At 33.4% G+C, this 19,783-nt stretch overlaps 3 protein-coding genes across 3 annotated transcripts; 1 reads left to right on the forward strand and 2 right to left on the reverse strand.

Annotated features, from left to right (window-relative positions):
- Window positions 1-315: 315 nt before the first annotated feature.
- LOC123700250 (ran-specific GTPase-activating protein-like) lies at window positions 316-2,901 on the reverse strand. Its single transcript, XM_045647420.1, has 4 exons — window positions 2,852-2,901; window positions 2,587-2,778; window positions 1,836-2,070; window positions 316-1,389 (listed from the first exon to the last, which is right to left on the reverse strand). The coding sequence occupies exons 1-4, from the start codon at window positions 2,861-2,863 to the stop codon at window positions 1,154-1,156; spliced, it is 675 nt and encodes a 224-aa protein (XP_045503376.1). The 5' UTR covers window positions 2,864-2,901; the 3' UTR covers window positions 316-1,153.
- A 901-nt stretch (window positions 2,902-3,802) lies between these two features.
- Window positions 3,803-17,106, forward strand: LOC123700229 (leucine-zipper-like transcriptional regulator 1 homolog). Its single transcript, XM_045647391.1, has 16 exons — window positions 3,803-3,939; window positions 4,203-4,359; window positions 4,492-4,663; window positions 4,925-5,061; window positions 5,447-5,561; window positions 5,760-5,923; window positions 6,104-6,274; window positions 7,153-7,294; window positions 7,666-7,829; window positions 8,289-8,464; window positions 8,673-8,868; window positions 9,144-9,301; window positions 13,875-14,053; window positions 14,419-14,545; window positions 14,958-15,115; window positions 15,493-17,106. Exons 2-16 carry the CDS (start codon window positions 4,217-4,219, stop codon window positions 15,673-15,675), a joined length of 2,385 nt encoding a protein of 794 aa, XP_045503347.1. The 5' UTR covers window positions 3,803-3,939; window positions 4,203-4,216; the 3' UTR covers window positions 15,676-17,106.
- A 1,191-nt stretch (window positions 17,107-18,297) lies between these two features.
- LOC123700257 (cytochrome b-c1 complex subunit 9) lies at window positions 18,298-19,444 on the reverse strand. Its single transcript, XM_045647429.1, has 2 exons — window positions 19,209-19,444; window positions 18,298-18,410 (listed from the first exon to the last, which is right to left on the reverse strand). Exons 1-2 carry the CDS (start codon window positions 19,347-19,349, stop codon window positions 18,372-18,374), a joined length of 180 nt encoding a protein of 59 aa, XP_045503385.1. The 5' UTR covers window positions 19,350-19,444; the 3' UTR covers window positions 18,298-18,371.
- Window positions 19,445-19,783: the final 339 nt, after the last annotated feature.

A 19,783-nucleotide genomic window follows, 5' to 3' on the forward strand; every position in this document is an offset into this window, starting at 1 on the left:
TGACCGACCGTCAGTGCGTACCGTCGGTCCTGACGATACGCATCAACAATTTTATGACTATGACACTAATGCGCATGACAATACGCATGCGTATGGTCGGTCTAGCTATGAAAGGTTTTATGAATTTCCATACATATGACAAGCGCGACCGACGTACCTACGGTCGGTCAAGCTCTGCAACCAGTCTAAAACTTACATCTATATACAAAACTATTTCATCAGTGAAAAACACAAAATATATGCTAGATATTCGAAGCAAATTAAAATATCTTTTTAATCTTGATATGTCATATAAAAGTACTACATTTCAAATACTCCACATGTTACTTGTTGATTTCATCAAATCCCATTATCACAAAGTCAGCAAATCTATACAATAAGTATTATCCTAGCAAAGGAATTATAAAAAAGTAAATCTAACCTTAAGATTACTCTTCAGAAAATGCTATGAATTATTATAAGTAAAACTTATGACTTGCGAATAGAAATAAACATTTTAAAACCTATGGAAATTCAAAATCACAAAAGGATAGTTGTCTGAAAGAATCTTATAATTGGCAGTGATATTGAACAGTCTAATGTGCACTTTAAAGTAAACATACCGCAACACTTGTTTTTATTTCATTATTATTACTTATCATAGAGCAGTCAAATCGTAAATAAGATGTCCATATTCATACAGGATTATTATGATTGTTTGTAAAAATACATTTCTAATCTCTCTCTATTATGCAAATATAACTAGAATATTCATTATATCAAGCCTCACTATCTAAAAAATATCTAAATTTTAATGGGTCGGGTTTGACCGTTTGTGTGTTCAGGAAATTATTATTTGCATTGAAGATGTAGTTAGAAATATTTTTTTATTGTTCAAACAAGATAAAGAATGAAAAGTGTGATATAACTTTTATGGACTTTCTTTTAAAATAAGAGAAAATTACTAAAAAAAATTATATTTAGTAGCGGCTGAATATATGTGGCACCTGGTACCCTGTTCTTGCACAATTTGTCTACCGAACATAAAATCCTGTACTAACAAAACATTCAGACTGATAATAAACATTTAATATTTAAAATATTGCAACAATAATATAGACTCAGACAGACCACATCCTTATTTCACATAACATTAGTTTAAAACCGATTAAAATTATTCAGATTTTTCACTATCCACTTTAAGTTCTTTTAATTGTAGCACAACACCATCAGATTCATTTGTTTCTGAATCTTGACTTTTGTCAACACTTTTTGGTTCAGGGGTGTCGGTATCCTCACTTCTTGTGATACTGCTTTCATCGTCTGACGATGGGTCCTGCGTGTAGAGGCTACATTTTGTTCTAACAATTTCTTGGGCTTCCGCAAACTTTGCTTTCCATAATTCGGCATCTGTAAATTGCAGTGCATCTATTAGTGACTATTCAGGGGGTTGTATCCTCATATTTTTATCCTATAAAACAATAATATATTATGTAATACTAGTTTTCTGCCCGCTTTGTCTAAAACCTAATAATTTATATACTATAACCTTTCTCTTGAATCACTCTGTCTTTAAAAAAAACTGCATTAAAATCCGTTACGTAGTTTTAAAGATTTAAGCAGGCATAGGGACAGAAAAAGCAACTTTGTTTTATACTATGTACTTCCTCATATGTATGAAGTTATTTCTTAAATCTCTGATTAATTGAATTTTATTATAAGCTAGGTACTGAAAATTTCATCTAGAATGATAAATTATATTTTTAATTTAGGGAAAACAAACCTTAGCTTCATTTTAATTTTCAAATTTAATTTTGGCTTTAAGCTTTATTTAGATATTTAAAAACTATACTTACTCTGGGCATTCCCAAACTTAATAGCAAGCAATTCTTGTTTCATAGTCTCATCTGCGTAGTCAGCGAACACTGACCAATTGAACGCTTTATCAGATCCACAGTGCACATTCATTCTAATATCGGGAGTTATAAAATGGTTAGCACACACTTTCAGTGTCTTGTCTCTCCTCATGACCACTCTTACAGTGTGATTAATTTTATGGCGTAATAATTTGATGTCTCCTGTGCCCCTTTCCTGTAAAATAACCATCGATGTTAATTATTTTAATAACATGGTTAAACAAAGTACTGATTTTAAAAGTTCCAGAATATGATAGCATGTCTTCTATTTACTACTTAATTAAAGTTCTTTTCAGATGTGCAAATGCACATAAATTGTCTTCATAATATCTACGAGATGAGTTTACAATTTAAATTTAAAACTTATTGTTTTACCATGGACGAATAATATTCCATGGTTTTACCCAATAGTCTTCTGACAATGGAAAATAATCATTGTCAAACAGCATTAAACCTAAATTACAATATTGTTTTTCACATAGATTGTTATTAAGAAAACTATTTCAATTAATTAACTGTTAATAGGAATGATCATTAACAACTCATGACTAAATATTAAAATAACTCATTACATCGGTATGTACTTCTATGTTATACACATTAATTTTTAATAATTGTAAACATATTTCTAACAATGAAATATTTTCTTTTGTCTCATGAGAACAATAAAATGAGACCGAAGAACGCTAACCTTCCATTCATGGTCGCCGGTATCATATCGGTAGAGTCTGGCGCGAATTTTCACGAGTTCCTCTTCATCTTCCTCGTTTGTCTGGATGTCTACTAACGGCAAGGAGACAATTGGCTCATAATGAGGATCATGATCTGGAGTGTCAGGATCACCAGCTTCGCTCTCGCTATTACGCCGCACACTTTCCTCAACCTGCAAACAAAAACATCAAACAATACCTCTACATTGTACAATAGAAAATACAATAGCTTAGCTAAAAACTTACTGGAGAAGACATTTTATTACACAAATAAAATAATAATTTAGTTTCTAGACAAACAGATATTAAGATTTTATTGCTACTCAAAAAATTAAGAAATTACAAATTACAAAAGAAACAAACTTTGTTATTTAATTCCAAAGACAAAAGAATTATGATGTGACATGCATAGTGTTGCCACCATAAAATAATAAAATAAAATATCATTAAAGTTAAAAAGCGTTATAATATAAAATACACAGATGAAATCACTTAACTTTTAGCTTAAATTCGTCTAGAAAAAGTGAAACTGACGGTAAATTGTAAAAGTTAACATTTAACTAAAAATTATTGTATTTGTACGATAATTATCGTACGTATCGTGCGTCACGCGACATGCGCTACACAGACCAAAAAGTTTGAGACGATGTAATAAAAGTTTCACTTTAAACAAGTAAATTGCTATATGAAAATAGGTGTTACACATTTTTAAGCTATTGCATAGCTTCTATCGCGGGCCTTGAGCGCGAGGACCGAATCGAAAAATTTCGTAACGAAAAAACCTCACGCTCCACACTCCGACGGGCTCGGAGGTGGGGCTTGAAGGCATGCTATGCAATAGCTTTACCGCGGCAGTCTCCGAGTGCCACACGTCTTTTTTTATAATTTACCTCTTAGGGTTTCAATTTTAAGAGCAGAATCATACTTCATCATATTATTATATATTTTCACCTCTAATAAATGAGTTTTATACAGCATTTTATACAGGATATGCTCTGGACTCTGGAGACTTCTTCTTTTCTTCTTCTTGTCTTCCATACATATGTATGTAGGTGAATGGAATGCTTTATCAAAAAAAAAATGCTGTACAGAGGACTTGATTCAACTTGATTGTATCACAGATTTGTATTCTTTAGTCTGTGGATCTGTATTCAATGATCAATCTGTCAAATGAGAATTGTCAGAGCTGAGAGCAGTCAGCTAAGTTGATACCTACCTAACACTTTCTTGCTAAATAAAAACATTGTAAAACACTGATAAATATTTTTTTATTTGTAAAGGTAAAATAAACTCTTTCACCCTGTCTTCCCAACATTCCTCTTTCAAAGCCTCGGGTAAGTCAATAAAGTTTCTATATCAATAAAACCGAATATGTGTTATAAGAACTAGCCTACCTATGTTTTAACGACCTATTTTTGTGTTTATTTTTGTGCTTTTTCTAATCATAACGATGGTCTCAATTGTAAATCCAATATCCGGACTATTGGTCTAGTTTTGTACCATTCAACTCAGTCTGCTGTTATTTGACTGTAAATGTCTAATGCCATGAGACATGAGAAAAAGATAAATATTTATTTATATTTTTACAATAATTTAGATAAATCCGCGAGGATGCAAAACATAGCTAAAATGATAACAGAGCAATTACGCAATCCAAACGAACTGGATATAAGTTTAAGAATGGAGTTTGGACCATTTGAAACAGTCCATAAATGGAAAAGGATGTCTGAATGCTATGAATTTGTTGGAGCCAGGTAAAATTTAATAAATATTATTTACCAGGACAACCTCTTTTTCTCTCACATCTATTGTTTTATAACTTCTATACTAATGATATTTTATAAAATAGTCATACTGTCAGCTATTTATTTTTATTTATTTTTTAGACGAAGTAAACATACTGCAGTTGCTTATAAAGATGCAATATATGTGTTTGGAGGTGATAATGGAAAGTCCATGTTAAATGATTTAATAAGGTTTGACATAAAAGAAAAATCCTGGACAAAAACTGGATGTATGGGAACCCCACCTGCTCCAAGATATCACCATTCTGCAGTGGTATGTCATGATTTAAATATAAAATTTATATTGTCAGTATTTTCATTACACTGTAGAAAAAGTAGGTATACAATTTTTTTACCTATTTTTTGTACAATACAGATATTACAGTATTTTTTAACATATTACTCTCTTATATATTATTATATAGCTGAAATAAAGTGCATAGATTAATCTATATTTAGATGAGAAATTAATTATTTCTTTATGCTTGTGAAGTTTATTTCTTTAGTTATATAAGGTGGAAAAATACATTGACAGGTGCATCGCTCATCTATGTTTGTGTTTGGTGGCTACACAGGAGATATACTGGCCAACTCGAACCTTACAAATAAGAATGATCTCTTTGAATACAAGTTTCAAAGTGCACAGTGGGTCCAGTGGAAGTTTACAGGACAGTATGTACTTTAATGATTACAAATTAAAATTAATTTTAATAATGTTCTGCTGCTACCAAATTTTTGCTTTTTTTTATTCTTTATATCTGTATAAACATGTTTTATTCTAAAAAGGAGACTGGTGATAGCCCATACAAATACATTATAATTCTCTTTTTGTTCAACAAATGATTTATATTGTTTACTAGTTTACCGCCCGCGGCTTCGCCCGCTTTGTCTTAAACCTAATAAATTATATACTAAAACCTTCCTATTGAATCACTCTATCCATTAAAAAAAAACTGCATCAAAATCCGTTGCGTAGTTTTAAAGATTTAAGCATACAAAGGGAAATAGGGACAGAGAGCGACTTTGTTTTATACTATGTAGTGATATTTGTTTATAGAGAGCCAGTACCAAGATCAGCCCATGGTGCAGCTGTGTATGATGATAAACTGTGGATATTTGCTGGATATGATGGCAACGCAAGATTGAATGACATGTGGACTTGTAATTTAGTGGTAATTAAAAATACAATTGGTATTTTGTACATTTTACATATATCCAGACCCTGTTAAAGATATAAACTTATTGATAAATGATAATGATGCTGTGTCTTAAGCTTGTCCATACTAAGCAAACAAATCTTTTCTCTTTATAATATACATGTAAATTATTAAAAGACCAATAACTATATAAAATTTAATTATAATTTTTAGGGTGAGAATCATCAGTGGGAGCGCATAGAGCAAAAGGGTGAATGTCCCCCGACATGCTGCAACTTTCCAGTCGCAGTTGCACGCAATAAAATGTTTGTCTTCAGTGGACAGAGTGGCGCCAAAATCACTAATGCGCTTTTCCAATTTGATTTCGAAACTCACACGTAAGTAAAATTTATTGGATTTTTTCTTTTTTCCTCTATAATTCATTTGCATTCATACCAACAGAAAATCAATATTTTTTATTATGCTTGCATACTGCGTAATATCGCGAACTAACAATAATTCAATGTATGTTTAATATATGTACCATAATTTCAAATAAATTTCTCATTACATTTCAGTTGGAGCCGCGTATGCACGGAGCACCTACTCCGCAGCGCTGGCCCCGCCCCAGCACGTCGCTACGGGCACGTGATGGTGCACCACGCGCGCCATCTCTACGTGTTCGGCGGCGCAGCGGACAGCACGCTGCCCTCCGACCTGCACTGCTACGACCTGGACACGCAGATGTGGTGAGTGGCGGGCTTTATGTGGGTTTGACTTGAAGACGCAGATGTGGTGAGTGGCGGGCTTTATGTGGGTTTGACTTGGACACGCAGATGTGGTGAGTGGCGGGCTTTATGTGGGTTTGACTTGGACACGCAGATGTGGTGAGTGGCGGGCTTTATGTGGGTTTGACTTGAACACGCAGATGTGGTGAGTGGCGGGCTTTATGTGGGTTTGACTTGGACACGCAGATGTGGTGAGTGGCGGGCTTTATGTGGGTTTGACTTGGACACGCAGATGTGGTGAGTGGCGGGCTTTATGTGTGTTTGACTTGAACACGCAGATGTGGTGAGTGGCGGGTTTTATGTGTGTTTGACTGGGACACTCAGATGTGGTGAGTGGCGGGCTTTATGTGGGTTTGACTTGGACACGCAGATGTGGTGAGTGGCGGGCTTTATGTGTGTTTGACTTGAACACGCAGATGTGGTGAGTGGCGGGTTATATGTGTGTTTGACTTGGACACGCAGATGTGGTGAGTGGCGGGCTTTATGTGGGTTTGACTTGAACACGCAGATGTGGTGAGTGGCGGGCTTTATGTGGGTTTGACTTGAACACGCAGTATGTGTATGAGTCTGTGGTGGGCTTTATATCCGTTGTATTTTTTTTAGATTTTCTAGAAGCGTTTTATTGTAAAAAAAATAGAAGTTGAATCAGGGTGGTGACATGATAGTTAAACAAATGAGATAGATCCATATGGATGGATTTGAGAAAATTCTTATTGATATAAGAAAAAAATTAGAAAGTCAGTTAATAAATATTCAAACACACATGTGATAATAACTAGGTATTGAATGCTGCTGAGTAATTTCATTATGTATTTAAAGACATACATTATTTTTTATAGGTCGGTGGTCAACCCAGCTCCTGACTCGCAGATCCCGTCAGGTCGGCTTTTCCACGCGGGCGCGGTGATGGGTGACGCTCTATACATCTTTGGTGGTACTGTGGATAATAATGTTAGAAGTGGCGACCTCTATCGTTTCCAGGTAAGTCACTTAAATAAAATGTGTTAGAAATTCGCACTTGTTTATAAAATTGAAATTAAAAAATAATGAATTTATTTTTCATGACTTAATAGTTATGAAAATAAAATGAAGTGTGTGTAAATTAATTGATACTTGATTAATTATGTCATCAGTGATAACTTTTGTATATTGTGTGACATGACTGAAAAAATATCAGTAAATTTAAAGGACACTCCCTTACATTAATGATCCGTTAAAAGAGTTAACAGCATGTTAAACTAACTAACAGAGCATGATGAAACTGGGCCTTACAGTAACATAACTTACCACACTTCAATGTTAGCATCGGTTAACAGATAAAGCATATTAATTTATTCCCATATACTTATTAGCTATCGAACTTCCCGCGCTGCACGCTGCACGACGACTTCGGGCGCATCCTCAGGTCGCAGCAGTTCTGCGACGTGACGCTGCTGGTGGGCGGCGAGCAGACCGCAGTGTTCGCGCACCAGGCGATGCTCGCCGCGCGCAGCCAGTACTTGCGGGCCAAGATCAAGTGAGTGGATACCCCCATATGATACCTCCAGGATAATTCCCAATTTCCAATCAATTATGTTGCATATACTTAAAAAACTGATTCACAAGTGATGATTTGAAATTCTACAAGTTACACACACACACGCGCGCGTATTATTTAAAACTAGCTTCCGCCCACGACTTTGTACGTGCATCCCCGTGTTTCCCTGTTCCCGCAAGAATTTCGGGGAATCCTTTCTTAGCGAATGCCTACGTCCTAACATCTACCTGCATGCCAAATTTCAGCCCGATACGTCTAGTGGTTTGGACTGTGCGTTGATAGATCACTATATCAGTCACCTTTGAGTTTTATATATATAGATATCTTCCAAACTAGAGATATGTCGAAATTAAGGTCGTAGGAACTGATTTTAGTTGTTTTTTTTTTTTCTATTTCTAGTGCCTATTTAATAAATCAATATTTGTAATTTATTTAAAGGGAAGCGCGTGAAGAACTAGCGAAACGCATTGCATCCGGTGAAGAAGAAGCAGAAGAAGAATTTTCGTACAAATCTCGTCCGCAGCTCACAGTCATATTACCAGAGGCCACACCAGAGGCGTTCCGCATGGTGCTGAATTACATTTACACAGATCGGATCGATCCTACTGAAAAAGGTAGGAAGCTATTGTTTATTCACTTTTTTCTTGACCAATATAACATTTTATAACTTTCCTCATCTTTGATTTTAGATACGACAAATAAAGATCAAAAACATCAAACATCCAAGCCAATAAAATTTAAATTGCAGACTTTTTCAAAGTTTGAAAGAAGCCTTTTTTATCTATTCGAAAATGAAGGTACTTAATTGAAAACTCATTACAGATGAAGACCCCGCATCCCCAGCGACGATTCTGCTAGTTATGGAGGTGCTACGGCTTGCGCTACGGTTGAGCATACCGCGGCTACGCGGGCTGTGCGCGCGCTTTCTACGCGCCAACCTGTGCTACGGCAACGTGCTGCCCGCGCTACACGCCGCGCACCAGGCGGGCTTGCATTGTATCAAGGAGTATTGTTTGAGGTGAGTAGCGTTTCGAAAAAGCATACGGGTGCTACGTACGTTATCTACGCGTCAATCTGTGCTACGAGAATCGCTACGCGGGTTTTGCACGCGCTATCTACGCGCCAACTTGTGTTACAGGAACATGAAGGATCACGAAGGATTGAAGGGTTAAGGTCAACATGTAGATATTTTGCATAAAATAATACAAATCAGAAAAATATAACAAATAAATAAGCTTCTGTATAAATAAAAACACGTTTTTCAAAGAAATAACACTAGAAAACTATCACCAGGTTCGTGGTAAAAGAGTACAACTTCACGCCGATCGTGATGTCGGCGGAGTTTGAGCGCATGGAGCAGCAGCTGATGGTGGAAGTCATTCGACGCAGGCAGCAGCCGCCCAGCAAGAACCCGGCCACTGCGCAACATGATGTGGATGATGAGATTATTGGTAAATATCATAATATCTGAGATATTACGACCATAGACAATCCATAGATTACCCACTCACCATAGAGAAATTATACATAAATCCACTTGCCAAATTTCTCAACAAATCCCTTTTATCTTTTTTATTAAGGTGGATGTTCCGACCGTCCCTCCATACATTTTTGATTACCTCTAAACACTTAACACAGACACTATTTCTTTAAAACTAATCATTTTATCACTTCTCTATAATGAAATGTGTGCGCGTTCGACCTTTTTAATCAATAATTTACAATATTTACTTAGAAAAACAACAGTAAAATACCGGAAAAATTTGACACTTCTACAGTAGTGTGCGTGACTTTTGCCAAGCGAAACACGACATAAAGCACGACATCTAGCGCATAGACTATATACTTATTACAGATCTAGCGCGTCAATGTCTAAACGAAAGGCGATGTTTAGACATAAGACGCGCTAGATGTCGTGCATTCGCGTTCGTTATCTTATATACATAATGAGCATAATTCTAATAAATCAAAGTTCTGTGTAAAAATTAAGTAATTTCATTTCCAATCGTTCAAAGAAAATAACAATAAAATAAAATAAAACTAATGACCTTAGAAACTATGTTTTTTTTTGTAAACAATTTATTACTCATTATTGTTCGTCCGTCGTAGGTCTGTAAACTGTATTGTACACTGAAGGTAAATGGTACTGTAGGTACTTTAGTTCGGCGTCGTCGTCGGCTTGATATAAATTACATTCTTGATTTCATTGACACGCGCTATGATTTGCGCGCGGAATTTCTTGTGTTGTGAATTTATTTTTGTATGTTAAGCATTTTAATTGATTCAAATTGCAATGTTTCTCTAGTATGCATTTGAGACTATATTGTAAATTGTAATAATTGATCGTGGGTATAGTAATTAATTATTCTAATAACGCAATTAGTAATATATGTATTTTCGGTGGGATTCAAAACAAAAAATTGGCCCGTGATTTTTATGAAATTTCACCACATTGCAAATCACATCAATCATAGTTCATACACATGTATGACGAAAGTGATTAGTATTGTGGCTAACATTGACTCATCAGTTCATCACTGAAACCAGTGATAAATCAGTACCTATATCATATTGTGTTTGAATATTTTTAAACAATGATATAAGTATACAATTATTATAAATCGGTAAACTATCAAAGTAATCACAAACTTGCAAACATTGGTAAAATGTCCAGTAGTTTATGAGCCTATTCATTACAATCAAACAAACAAACAAAGTTTTCCTCTTTATAATATTAGTGTAGACAAACACTATGAATACGATCACGAATGCAAATTCGGGGATTTTCTAATTATTGCTAAATAATAATTGAATTCGTTTTGAAATACTCTATAATTTTTAGTGTATAAATATTAAATAGACATTTATAATGTGGTGCTCATTTTTTTTGTACTGCTAACGCTATTGTAGGTACCTATTTTCGTTGTTTTATTTCAAGTGAACACGGCCATACAATTTTGTCACGAGCCGCCTATGATTGTAGGTACTTTTGTTAGGCTCCTTCGTCGTCCGCGTCGCGTCGCGTCGGCTCGAAAGTTCTTGATTTCATTGTCACGCGCTATGATTTGCGCGCGGATTTTCTTGTGTTGTGAATTTATTTTTGTATTATTATTATTTTTTATTTTTTTTTTATTTTATTGATTTAAATAAAATATTTCACTAGTATGCATTTGAGACTATATTGTATTATGTATAATTTATCGTAGGTATAGTTATTCTTATAACGCAGTTATATTTTCGGTGGGACAATTTGACCCGTGATTTTTCTGAAATATCACCACGTTGCAAATCACATCAATCATACACACGTATGACGAAAGTATAGTGGCTAACATTGACTCATCAGTTCATCACTGAAACCAGTGATAAATCAGTATATCATATTTTATTGTGTTTGAATATTTTTTAAACAACGATATATACAATATTATTATAAATCGGTAAACTACCAAAGTACTTCCGAATTTTCAGACAGACAAACAAGTAGTTTGAACACGCAGTTTTCTTATACTAGTAGCAAAAATCAAAACCATAATATTATGTTTACCTACTATATTTTACTAAAAGTCGAGTGCGTCGAAATCGTAAATAATAATATAATGTTTTTCACCTTCCTGGTTATTTTCCCATAGTAAATAGTGTTTTAGGTTTGTTGTTGTAGGTAGGAATAATAATAATTATTCTTACTTGATGTTTATGAAATGTATATTGAAATAATTTACTTTTACAAATCATTAGTGATATTAGTTTTGAGTAAAAATGCTTGGATCAGCATAATATTATATGGTACTTCAAATACATGTTTTGATAAAAAAACAATAGTGTAATAAAATAAAACTGCGTTTTATTGTAATCAATGTTGACAGTTTTAAATTCCAAAATTATTGATCAATAAAATAGTTTACACCAACAAATATAACTTTTATTTTTATAACCATCGTTCATAATATAAACCGTAGCAGGTGGCGTTTTGAAGTTCTGTCTACTCATACAGAAAAATGGAAAACTTGTTTTTTTTGTAAACAATTTATTACTCATTATTGTTGTTTGGCTGTGTGTTTGGCAACTCGAAGCGTGGTCGTCCGTCGTAGGTACTTTTGTTCGGCGTCGCGTCGTCGCTCGTCCGCGTCGGCTTGATATAAAACATTCTTGATTTCATTGACACGCGCTATGATTTGCGCGCGGAATTTCTTGTGTTGTGAATTTATTTTTGTATGCTATGCATTTTAATTGAATCAAATTGCAATATTTCTCTAGTATGCATTTGAGACTATATTGTAATAATTGATCGTGGGTAGGTATAGTAATTAATTATTCTAATAACGCAATTATATTTTCGGTGGGATTCAAAACAAAAAATTGGCCCGTGATTTTTATGAAATTTCACCACATTGCAAATTATATATTATACAATTACAATTACAATTATTATAAATCGGTAAACTATCAAAGTAATCACAAACTTGCAAAATATGCTTTTCCGAATTTTCAGACAGACACACAATTTTATTAGTTTGTTTTAGCAAAGTAGGTACCTATACCTATTATACGCTTACGTCGCGCGTCGCGTCGCGTCGTCGAAAACGGTGCGCCCAGAAACAAACATACCTACCTAATTCAGTTACAATCCTTTTTTTGTTCCGTAATATATTGTATTCTAATACGATTTTTTTTATTCGTCGGCCAGTTCTACTAGGTATAAAAAGATAAAATTGAAATATAATTATTGTAGCGACAGCCATATGTTACTATGTTTTCGTAAATATGTTTTTCACCTTCCTGGTTATTTTCACATAATCTTATATATATATAAATGAATCGCAAAATGTGTTGGTAAGCGCATAACTCGAGAACGGCTGAACCGATTTCGATAATTCTTTTTTTATTATATTCCTTGAAGTACGAGGATGGTTCTTATGTAGAGAAAACGTAAACATGTACCACGGGCGAAGCCGGGGCGGACCGCTAGTCTAATATAAAAATGAATCGCAAAATGTGTTGGTAAGCGCATAACTCGAGAACGGCTGAACCGATTTCGATAATTCTTTTTTTATTATATTCCTTGAAGTACGAGGATGGTTCTTACTTCTTATGGAGAGAAAACGTAAACATGTACCACGGGCGAAGCCGGGGCGGACCGCTAGTAAATAATAAAATAATAAATAGTGTATTAGATTTGTTATTGTATCTTGTATACCTACGAATAATTATTCTTACGTCTTGTTGGGAAATGTTCAAATACCTACCTATTGAAATAATTTACTGTTACAAATCATTAGTGTTATTAGGTAGTTTTGAGTGAATAGGCATGGATCAGAAATTCAGAATATAATATGCTACTAACTACTCAAATACATACACGCCAAACTTGTTTTACATTCACGCCATCTAGAGTTCAATCTTTATCATTTTTGTATACGTCTGTGTGTGTAAACGACCCTGTATGCAATGACAGATGTTAAAACGCATGGTTTTACCGAATTGGGTGGATTTTAAGGCAATGATATGACATATTTAAATAAAATATAATATTCAGTAATCGCCATGACTATTCCTACGACCTTAATCTTTTCCAATTACGCAAAAACTCAAATAAACTAGAAATGTAGAATTCAGCGCCATCTAGCGGGACATTGGCTGGGAACAGATCGTAGCAATCACCTTAACGATAACAGCACAAACAATAATGAGTTTTATTATGTTATGCAAATTCGTAAAGTGAGAATGAATTAATAAAACCAAGCACAAGTTTGGTTACGCAGTTGATTATTCTCTATGCCAAAATGAAAATGGCCATAAAAAAAAACATTTCAAGCACAATGCTATTCAATTAATATTCTGACAATTTCTTTATCCCATAACAGGAAAAAAAAATCTTTATCAAACTGTCAAACTGGCCACCAACAAAAAAAAACATTCAGGACATATTGTGTATTTTCGTATTAGACATCCGCTCAATTATGCTATCAATTTCTTTAGAATGAATATTCAAACTGGCCACTAACAAAAAAAAAACCATTCCAGGCACGACCCTAGAGCAGGACATGTGCGTGTTCGTGTCAGGCGGCGGCGCGGAGCTGGCGGACGTGAAGTTACGTGTGGGGGGGGGAGCCCGACCCGCGCACAGGTCCATACTGGCCGCAAGGGCTGCGTACTTCGAGGCTATGTTCAGGTCTTTCTCGCCGCACGATAATATTGTTAATGTGAGTTTTTTGTAGATTTTTGAGATATGTATTTAAGTTTTCCTTGTTCTATTTGAGGCTGATCATAGATTCCATTCTTATGTTTTATAGGTCAAAGTTTCTATTCACACTGAATCACGAAAATCGGTTCAGAAACCTCGGAGTAATCGGTGTACATACATAAAAAAAACATACCGGCCGAATTGATAACCTCCTCCTTTTTTTGAAGTCGGTTAAAAATTACCTACCCTCATAAAAATGTCTTACATAGAAATATTCGTAATGTCTTTTAGAATTTATCATTATTCAATTTTAAGCGTTTTAACTCTATGACTACTTCTTTTATCCAGTATTTCATACCATCTAAATAAGTAACTGTCAAACAGATTCAAATCTGCGATACGGTGCCATCTGAAGAGGCATTCGACTCGCTGCTGCGATACATCTACTATGGTGACACCAACATGCCAACAGAGGACTCGCTTTATCTCTTCCAAGCCCCTATTTATTATGGTAATTTATTTAATATACATATATGATATAATGAAATTGAAAGCATACAGATGTATATTTTTAATACTTTTGTTAGATTTTTTTTTATTTTTTAGACATCTTTGAGGCCAGGTATGCCAGTCCCTTTTCTTGTGTAACAGAAATTAATTTCGTACGAGTTATTTGTAAAGAAAAAATTAACCAAAGTTACAAAAATAGGGACTTGCTAACTAAGTGCTAATCAATTCTTTGAAAAAAACGTGGTAAATAATTCTTTCCGTATTTATACGATTCAAAAATGCTTCTAAATGAAGTTTAATTGAATTATTATCAATTCATATATTCGTTTGAAATTTTTCTAATAGTACTTAGTTCAAAAATATATTTATATTCATTATATTCAGTATAAATATTTTCATCATCATTTAAACAGGATTCACAAACAACCGCCTGCAAGTGTTCTGTAAGCACAATCTACAGAGCAACGTGTCACCAGAGAATGTTCTAGCAATACTACAAGCGGCGGACAGAATGCGTGCGGCCGATATCAAGGAGTATGCGTTGAAAATGATCGTGCACCACTTTGAATTGGTTAGTATTAGTTTTTATATAAATTTTTAACTTTATTTTTGAGGAAATTGGAAATTCGAGGAATTCACCTGTAAACAATAATAATTGTAGCCGTAAATACATAGTTTTTTTATTTAGTTTGCATGTGTGTTGCTTTTTTAACTTTATATGAAGATTTTAAATCGAATAAATGCCGTGCTGTAATAGAATTTCTGCGTAACTTCACTTGCACAAATAGAAAAGCAATCTTTGCAATCTTCTGTCTCTTCCTAATTAAAAGATAACTCGACTACTGGCTGCCAGCTCCATCAAAAATGTCATGAGATCAATTGCATGTTAGCGAGTTGTTTTTACTCAAAAACTTTTAAAACATAAATATAACCCAATTTTTCTTCTAGGTGGCGCACCAAGACGCAATAAGGAACTTAGCACAGCCACTACTAGTGGATATCATTTGGGCTCTAGCAGAAGAGCCTCGCCATGATACTCCCCTCCCCCTCCAACCTCGATCCCTTCCCTCATCCTCTTCTGCTGATACCCTCGTTGAGGATGAGTATACCCGCCATAGGAGTACTAAGTAATAGGAACATTAGGGCCAAAGGAACATTCTAACTCCCCTTTTCCCTAAAGTGTATTCAGAATTGCTATAAATGGATTGGTATGGTAAGGAATTCCGCGATTCCTCTAGTGATAATATCGTTGAGGATAATGAGTACAGCCGTCATAAGAGTACCAAGTAATAGAAAAATTATAGTGGTATGAACATCCTTTTTCCTCGTAGTGTGTTGTACTTTTCCAAGATTGACCAAAAAGTAGATAATGGCTGATAATGGATTGGTATAGAAAGGAACATCTTCTCTTTGACAGCTGACAGTCACGTAGGGGATAATGAGTACAGCACAGGAGTACCAAGTAGTAGGAACAACAAAGGAAAATTATAACTTTTTCCTTGTAACGTATCCAGCATTAGCCAACATGTGGACGGTTGGTATAGTAAAGTACTCCCTTCCTCCTCCGCTAATACACTAGTAGAGGATAATGAGTACAGCCGTCATTGTAGTAGTTATACTAATATGTACGCTTTTTCCTTGTAGAATATCCAGGAATGGCCAAAATGTAGAGAATGGCAAAAAATGTATTTTGGTACATATAGTAATGAAATAAAGATAATATAGGAGAAAATCCAAGATAATTTTAAATGAACTTAAATATATCTTTGGCTTTGGACTATAGCTCGAAATTATAAACATTTGTTTGGGGCATATCGGAATTGCCTGTATTAATTATTATTTATTGTATATTATTAAAGATTTATATATTTCGACTACAGAGTAGTTTATTAGTCAAGACATTGATAAAGATATTTAAATTTTTAAATAACTCAAACGTCATCTTTGAATACTAATTCAGTTCAATTTATACTTATGGCAATTTTGCATTCATGACATTCGCTGTGTTTAAAAATACTTAGTTATTCCTTTTCAATAATTGTTCTTGCTCAGTATTGCAGCCAATAAAGATTTGGAACGAAGTTCCTTCTTGCGCGTTGCGAAAGGGGGCTAGACGAAAAAATTGAGACCAAAAGTTGTAACGACACTTTGCTAGTTGTAAGCCGTGCGCGGCGGTGTGCACGCGTTTCTCTGTTTGTCTCTCTTCCTCATAGAACTTCGTTCCATCCCGGACTCCCTTGACAGTTGACACCTCTAATTTTTTTTTTATAATTCATTCCTTTGCCATAATAATATTATGTAGAAATAAAATCGGTTAGTTTACAGTATTCACATATCTCATGCGCGTATACTACCTACGTGATAGCCTTAAGAAACGCTTTTAGTAGTTATAAATTGTAACAAATATATTTATATTTATTATTTCTTAGGTATAAAAAAAACAATTCATATATAAGGAAGTCATTCCTCTTAATTATTTTAGAATTTAATAGTGATTATCTTTTTTATATGATTATTTCTGATTTAATTATGATTAATAGTTGTTTTTTATAATACTTATCTACTGATGTTACATTTATTTTTTTAATTATGGATCTGTATGATGAAATCTTATAATTTTAAGAATTAATTCAAGATAATTATTATTATTTATGTATACTAATCATAGAAGTTAACTATTAACGGCCTACTAATAAAAAGTTAAACAATGGATAAATTTCAACCATTTTCTACCATAGCTGTGTCCTGCTCTTGCTCACATGAAACATCAATCATAAAAATAAGACAGGTTATTGCAATAACTAATCCATTGAATAGCGAATGGGTAACATTTTATTAGTAAGACCGTTAGTATTTATATTTAACTACAACTTAAATGACCATAAATTAAAGAGTTTACTCTGATTGTTACCACATTATTGAAAATCGGGAGTTATAATCTCGAAAATTGAAATGCCAATGAAACAAAAAACTTCGAATTCAATCTATTTTTGTAATGTGAAAAGATACTAGCTGTTCTTTCACCGCATCCCATGCATTTTTTATTTATTTATGAATTTTATTTCATATCCTTTTTCAGTTTAGGTGTTACGTCTATGTTATGTGTTACGACTATATTCTTAATTTACTGTTATAATCTAGAGTTGTTTTTGATAGAATTCCTATTAAAAATGGTTGACTGTAAATTCATAATATCCAAATTTCATAATAATATTGTCTTGATAATAATTAAGTAATGATTTCTAATAACTCATTTTGAAATCAAAACAAATGTGTTTGTACAATTATTAGAACAGACAGACAGAATAGTACAGACAGTATTGATAAAGATGACTCCATATTTATAATATTATGGATTCAGATAGAAATCCCCAACATTTATAATTTCATATGGGTTTCAAAACATAACTTTTAAGGAATCTGACTTTTTATAATGTTCCAGTGATTGAATCTCTCTTGAATTTAATTATTACAAGGCATGTAGTATTGTTAACATTTTGTAATAATCATGTATTGCTTTTAATTTAAATTTCAGACTGCCTTATGATTTCAACAGTTGAAAATTTAATTATAGAATTTAAACATGATTGTTAACTAAAAACAGAATATAATATGTTATGTTAATAATAAAAGTATATTGTTGTTTCTGGCTTGTTTTGTTTCCTAAATAAATATATAAAATTATTGAGTTACAAAATAGAAGATGGAATCTAGTCAAGTGTTTAATTTTAAAGTGTAATAAAAATATAGACATAAACTTAATGTATTTTATTTAAATTACAATTGTAACTAATAAATTAATGTATTTCATTGTTGGTTTTCTTTATTTATTCCTCGTATTTGTGCTTGATGTCTTTCCATAATTTCTGAAAGCAAAGAAAAATAATATTATTAGAAGACACAGTTGTTACACATTTTTATGTTCTTATTTTTACATACATTCTAAATATACATATTTATGCAATATTTTTTTCTGTTAATAATTTTATCTGTTCACCATTTTTAAAAAAGGTGACCATTTTCAGTCATTTCATTCTTTAAATTAATTAATATGATTGAAATGAACCTTATTATATCCTTATTATCCTAGTATCAAATAGTCTATTATAAAACTTGGAATTGCAAGACCTCTATGCAAAAATGTATATACACACCCAAATGACTGCTTTTAATTTCAACGGTTGGCCACATAAAATTCATGATAAATAATGGTTGGTTTAAACACTTGTATATATGTAGCTGTCCAAACATATTTAGTTGTTAAGCTCTTTGGTAAACTCAGGATGAACGATCAAAAAGGCAAAAAAGTCGTAAATTATGTGTTTAAATTTGTACCTAATTAGTGAGGTTTTGGTAGATGCAGTAGAGGGAAAATATGAATATAAATGAAATAAAGAGGAAAATATGTTACAATTTAGTTAACTACTTGTCAACTTAATATGTGTAAACCAGCCATAAGGATTAACTTGGGCATTAAACACATTAAAATATTTCTGAATAATTCAAGGTTATAATATATCAAACCACTAAAAATTTTGGGGTAATTAAAAACTACACATATTACTGCTAGTTTTTTTGTATAAATTAAAACTCTTATAATCCTCTGATAATCTAATTAATTGAAGAGTAATAGAAAAATACAAATTACATAACAATTTACTTACTCCCTTGTTGATGCTTTCAAAAATCGTAACAGAGGCGAGGTCGAAAGCTCTCTCAAAGAAGAAAGCGCCTCCCGCTACAGCCAAAGCAAATGTAGATGTTCTTTTGAAAACATAGCGATTCAGCGTTGAAAACAGGGACATTTTTGTATTTTTCTTCGATATCCTCGAAGTAAAATCCAATATCCCGAAATGAAATGTCAAATAGTCTGAAGTCTGAAGTTAATAAATGATTCTTTGAATAAATGTCAATGTCTGTTGCGATCTTTAGTCTATTATTTGAAACACAGACAATAATTACCATAGACAAAAGTATTAAATGAAACTGTTGTAGAATAATTAATCCATTTTTACTGGTTCTGTGGAAATTGGAATCCACCAAGGAATCCACAAATGAATCATAAGAATATCTTTTCAATTTTTATTGTTCTATTGATTCAAGTCATTACATATATAATTATTTAAAAAATATACCTATACTAGCTGTTCCCCGCGGTTTCACCCGCATTGCTCCGCTCCTGAGCATGCAATAGCTTAAACCGCGGCAGTCCCCGAGTGCCACACGTCGTTTTTGTTTA

This window comes from Colias croceus, chromosome 19 (genome assembly GCF_905220415.1).
Source record: "Colias croceus chromosome 19, ilColCroc2.1".
Taxonomy (NCBI): domain Eukaryota; kingdom Metazoa; phylum Arthropoda; class Insecta; order Lepidoptera; family Pieridae; genus Colias; species Colias croceus.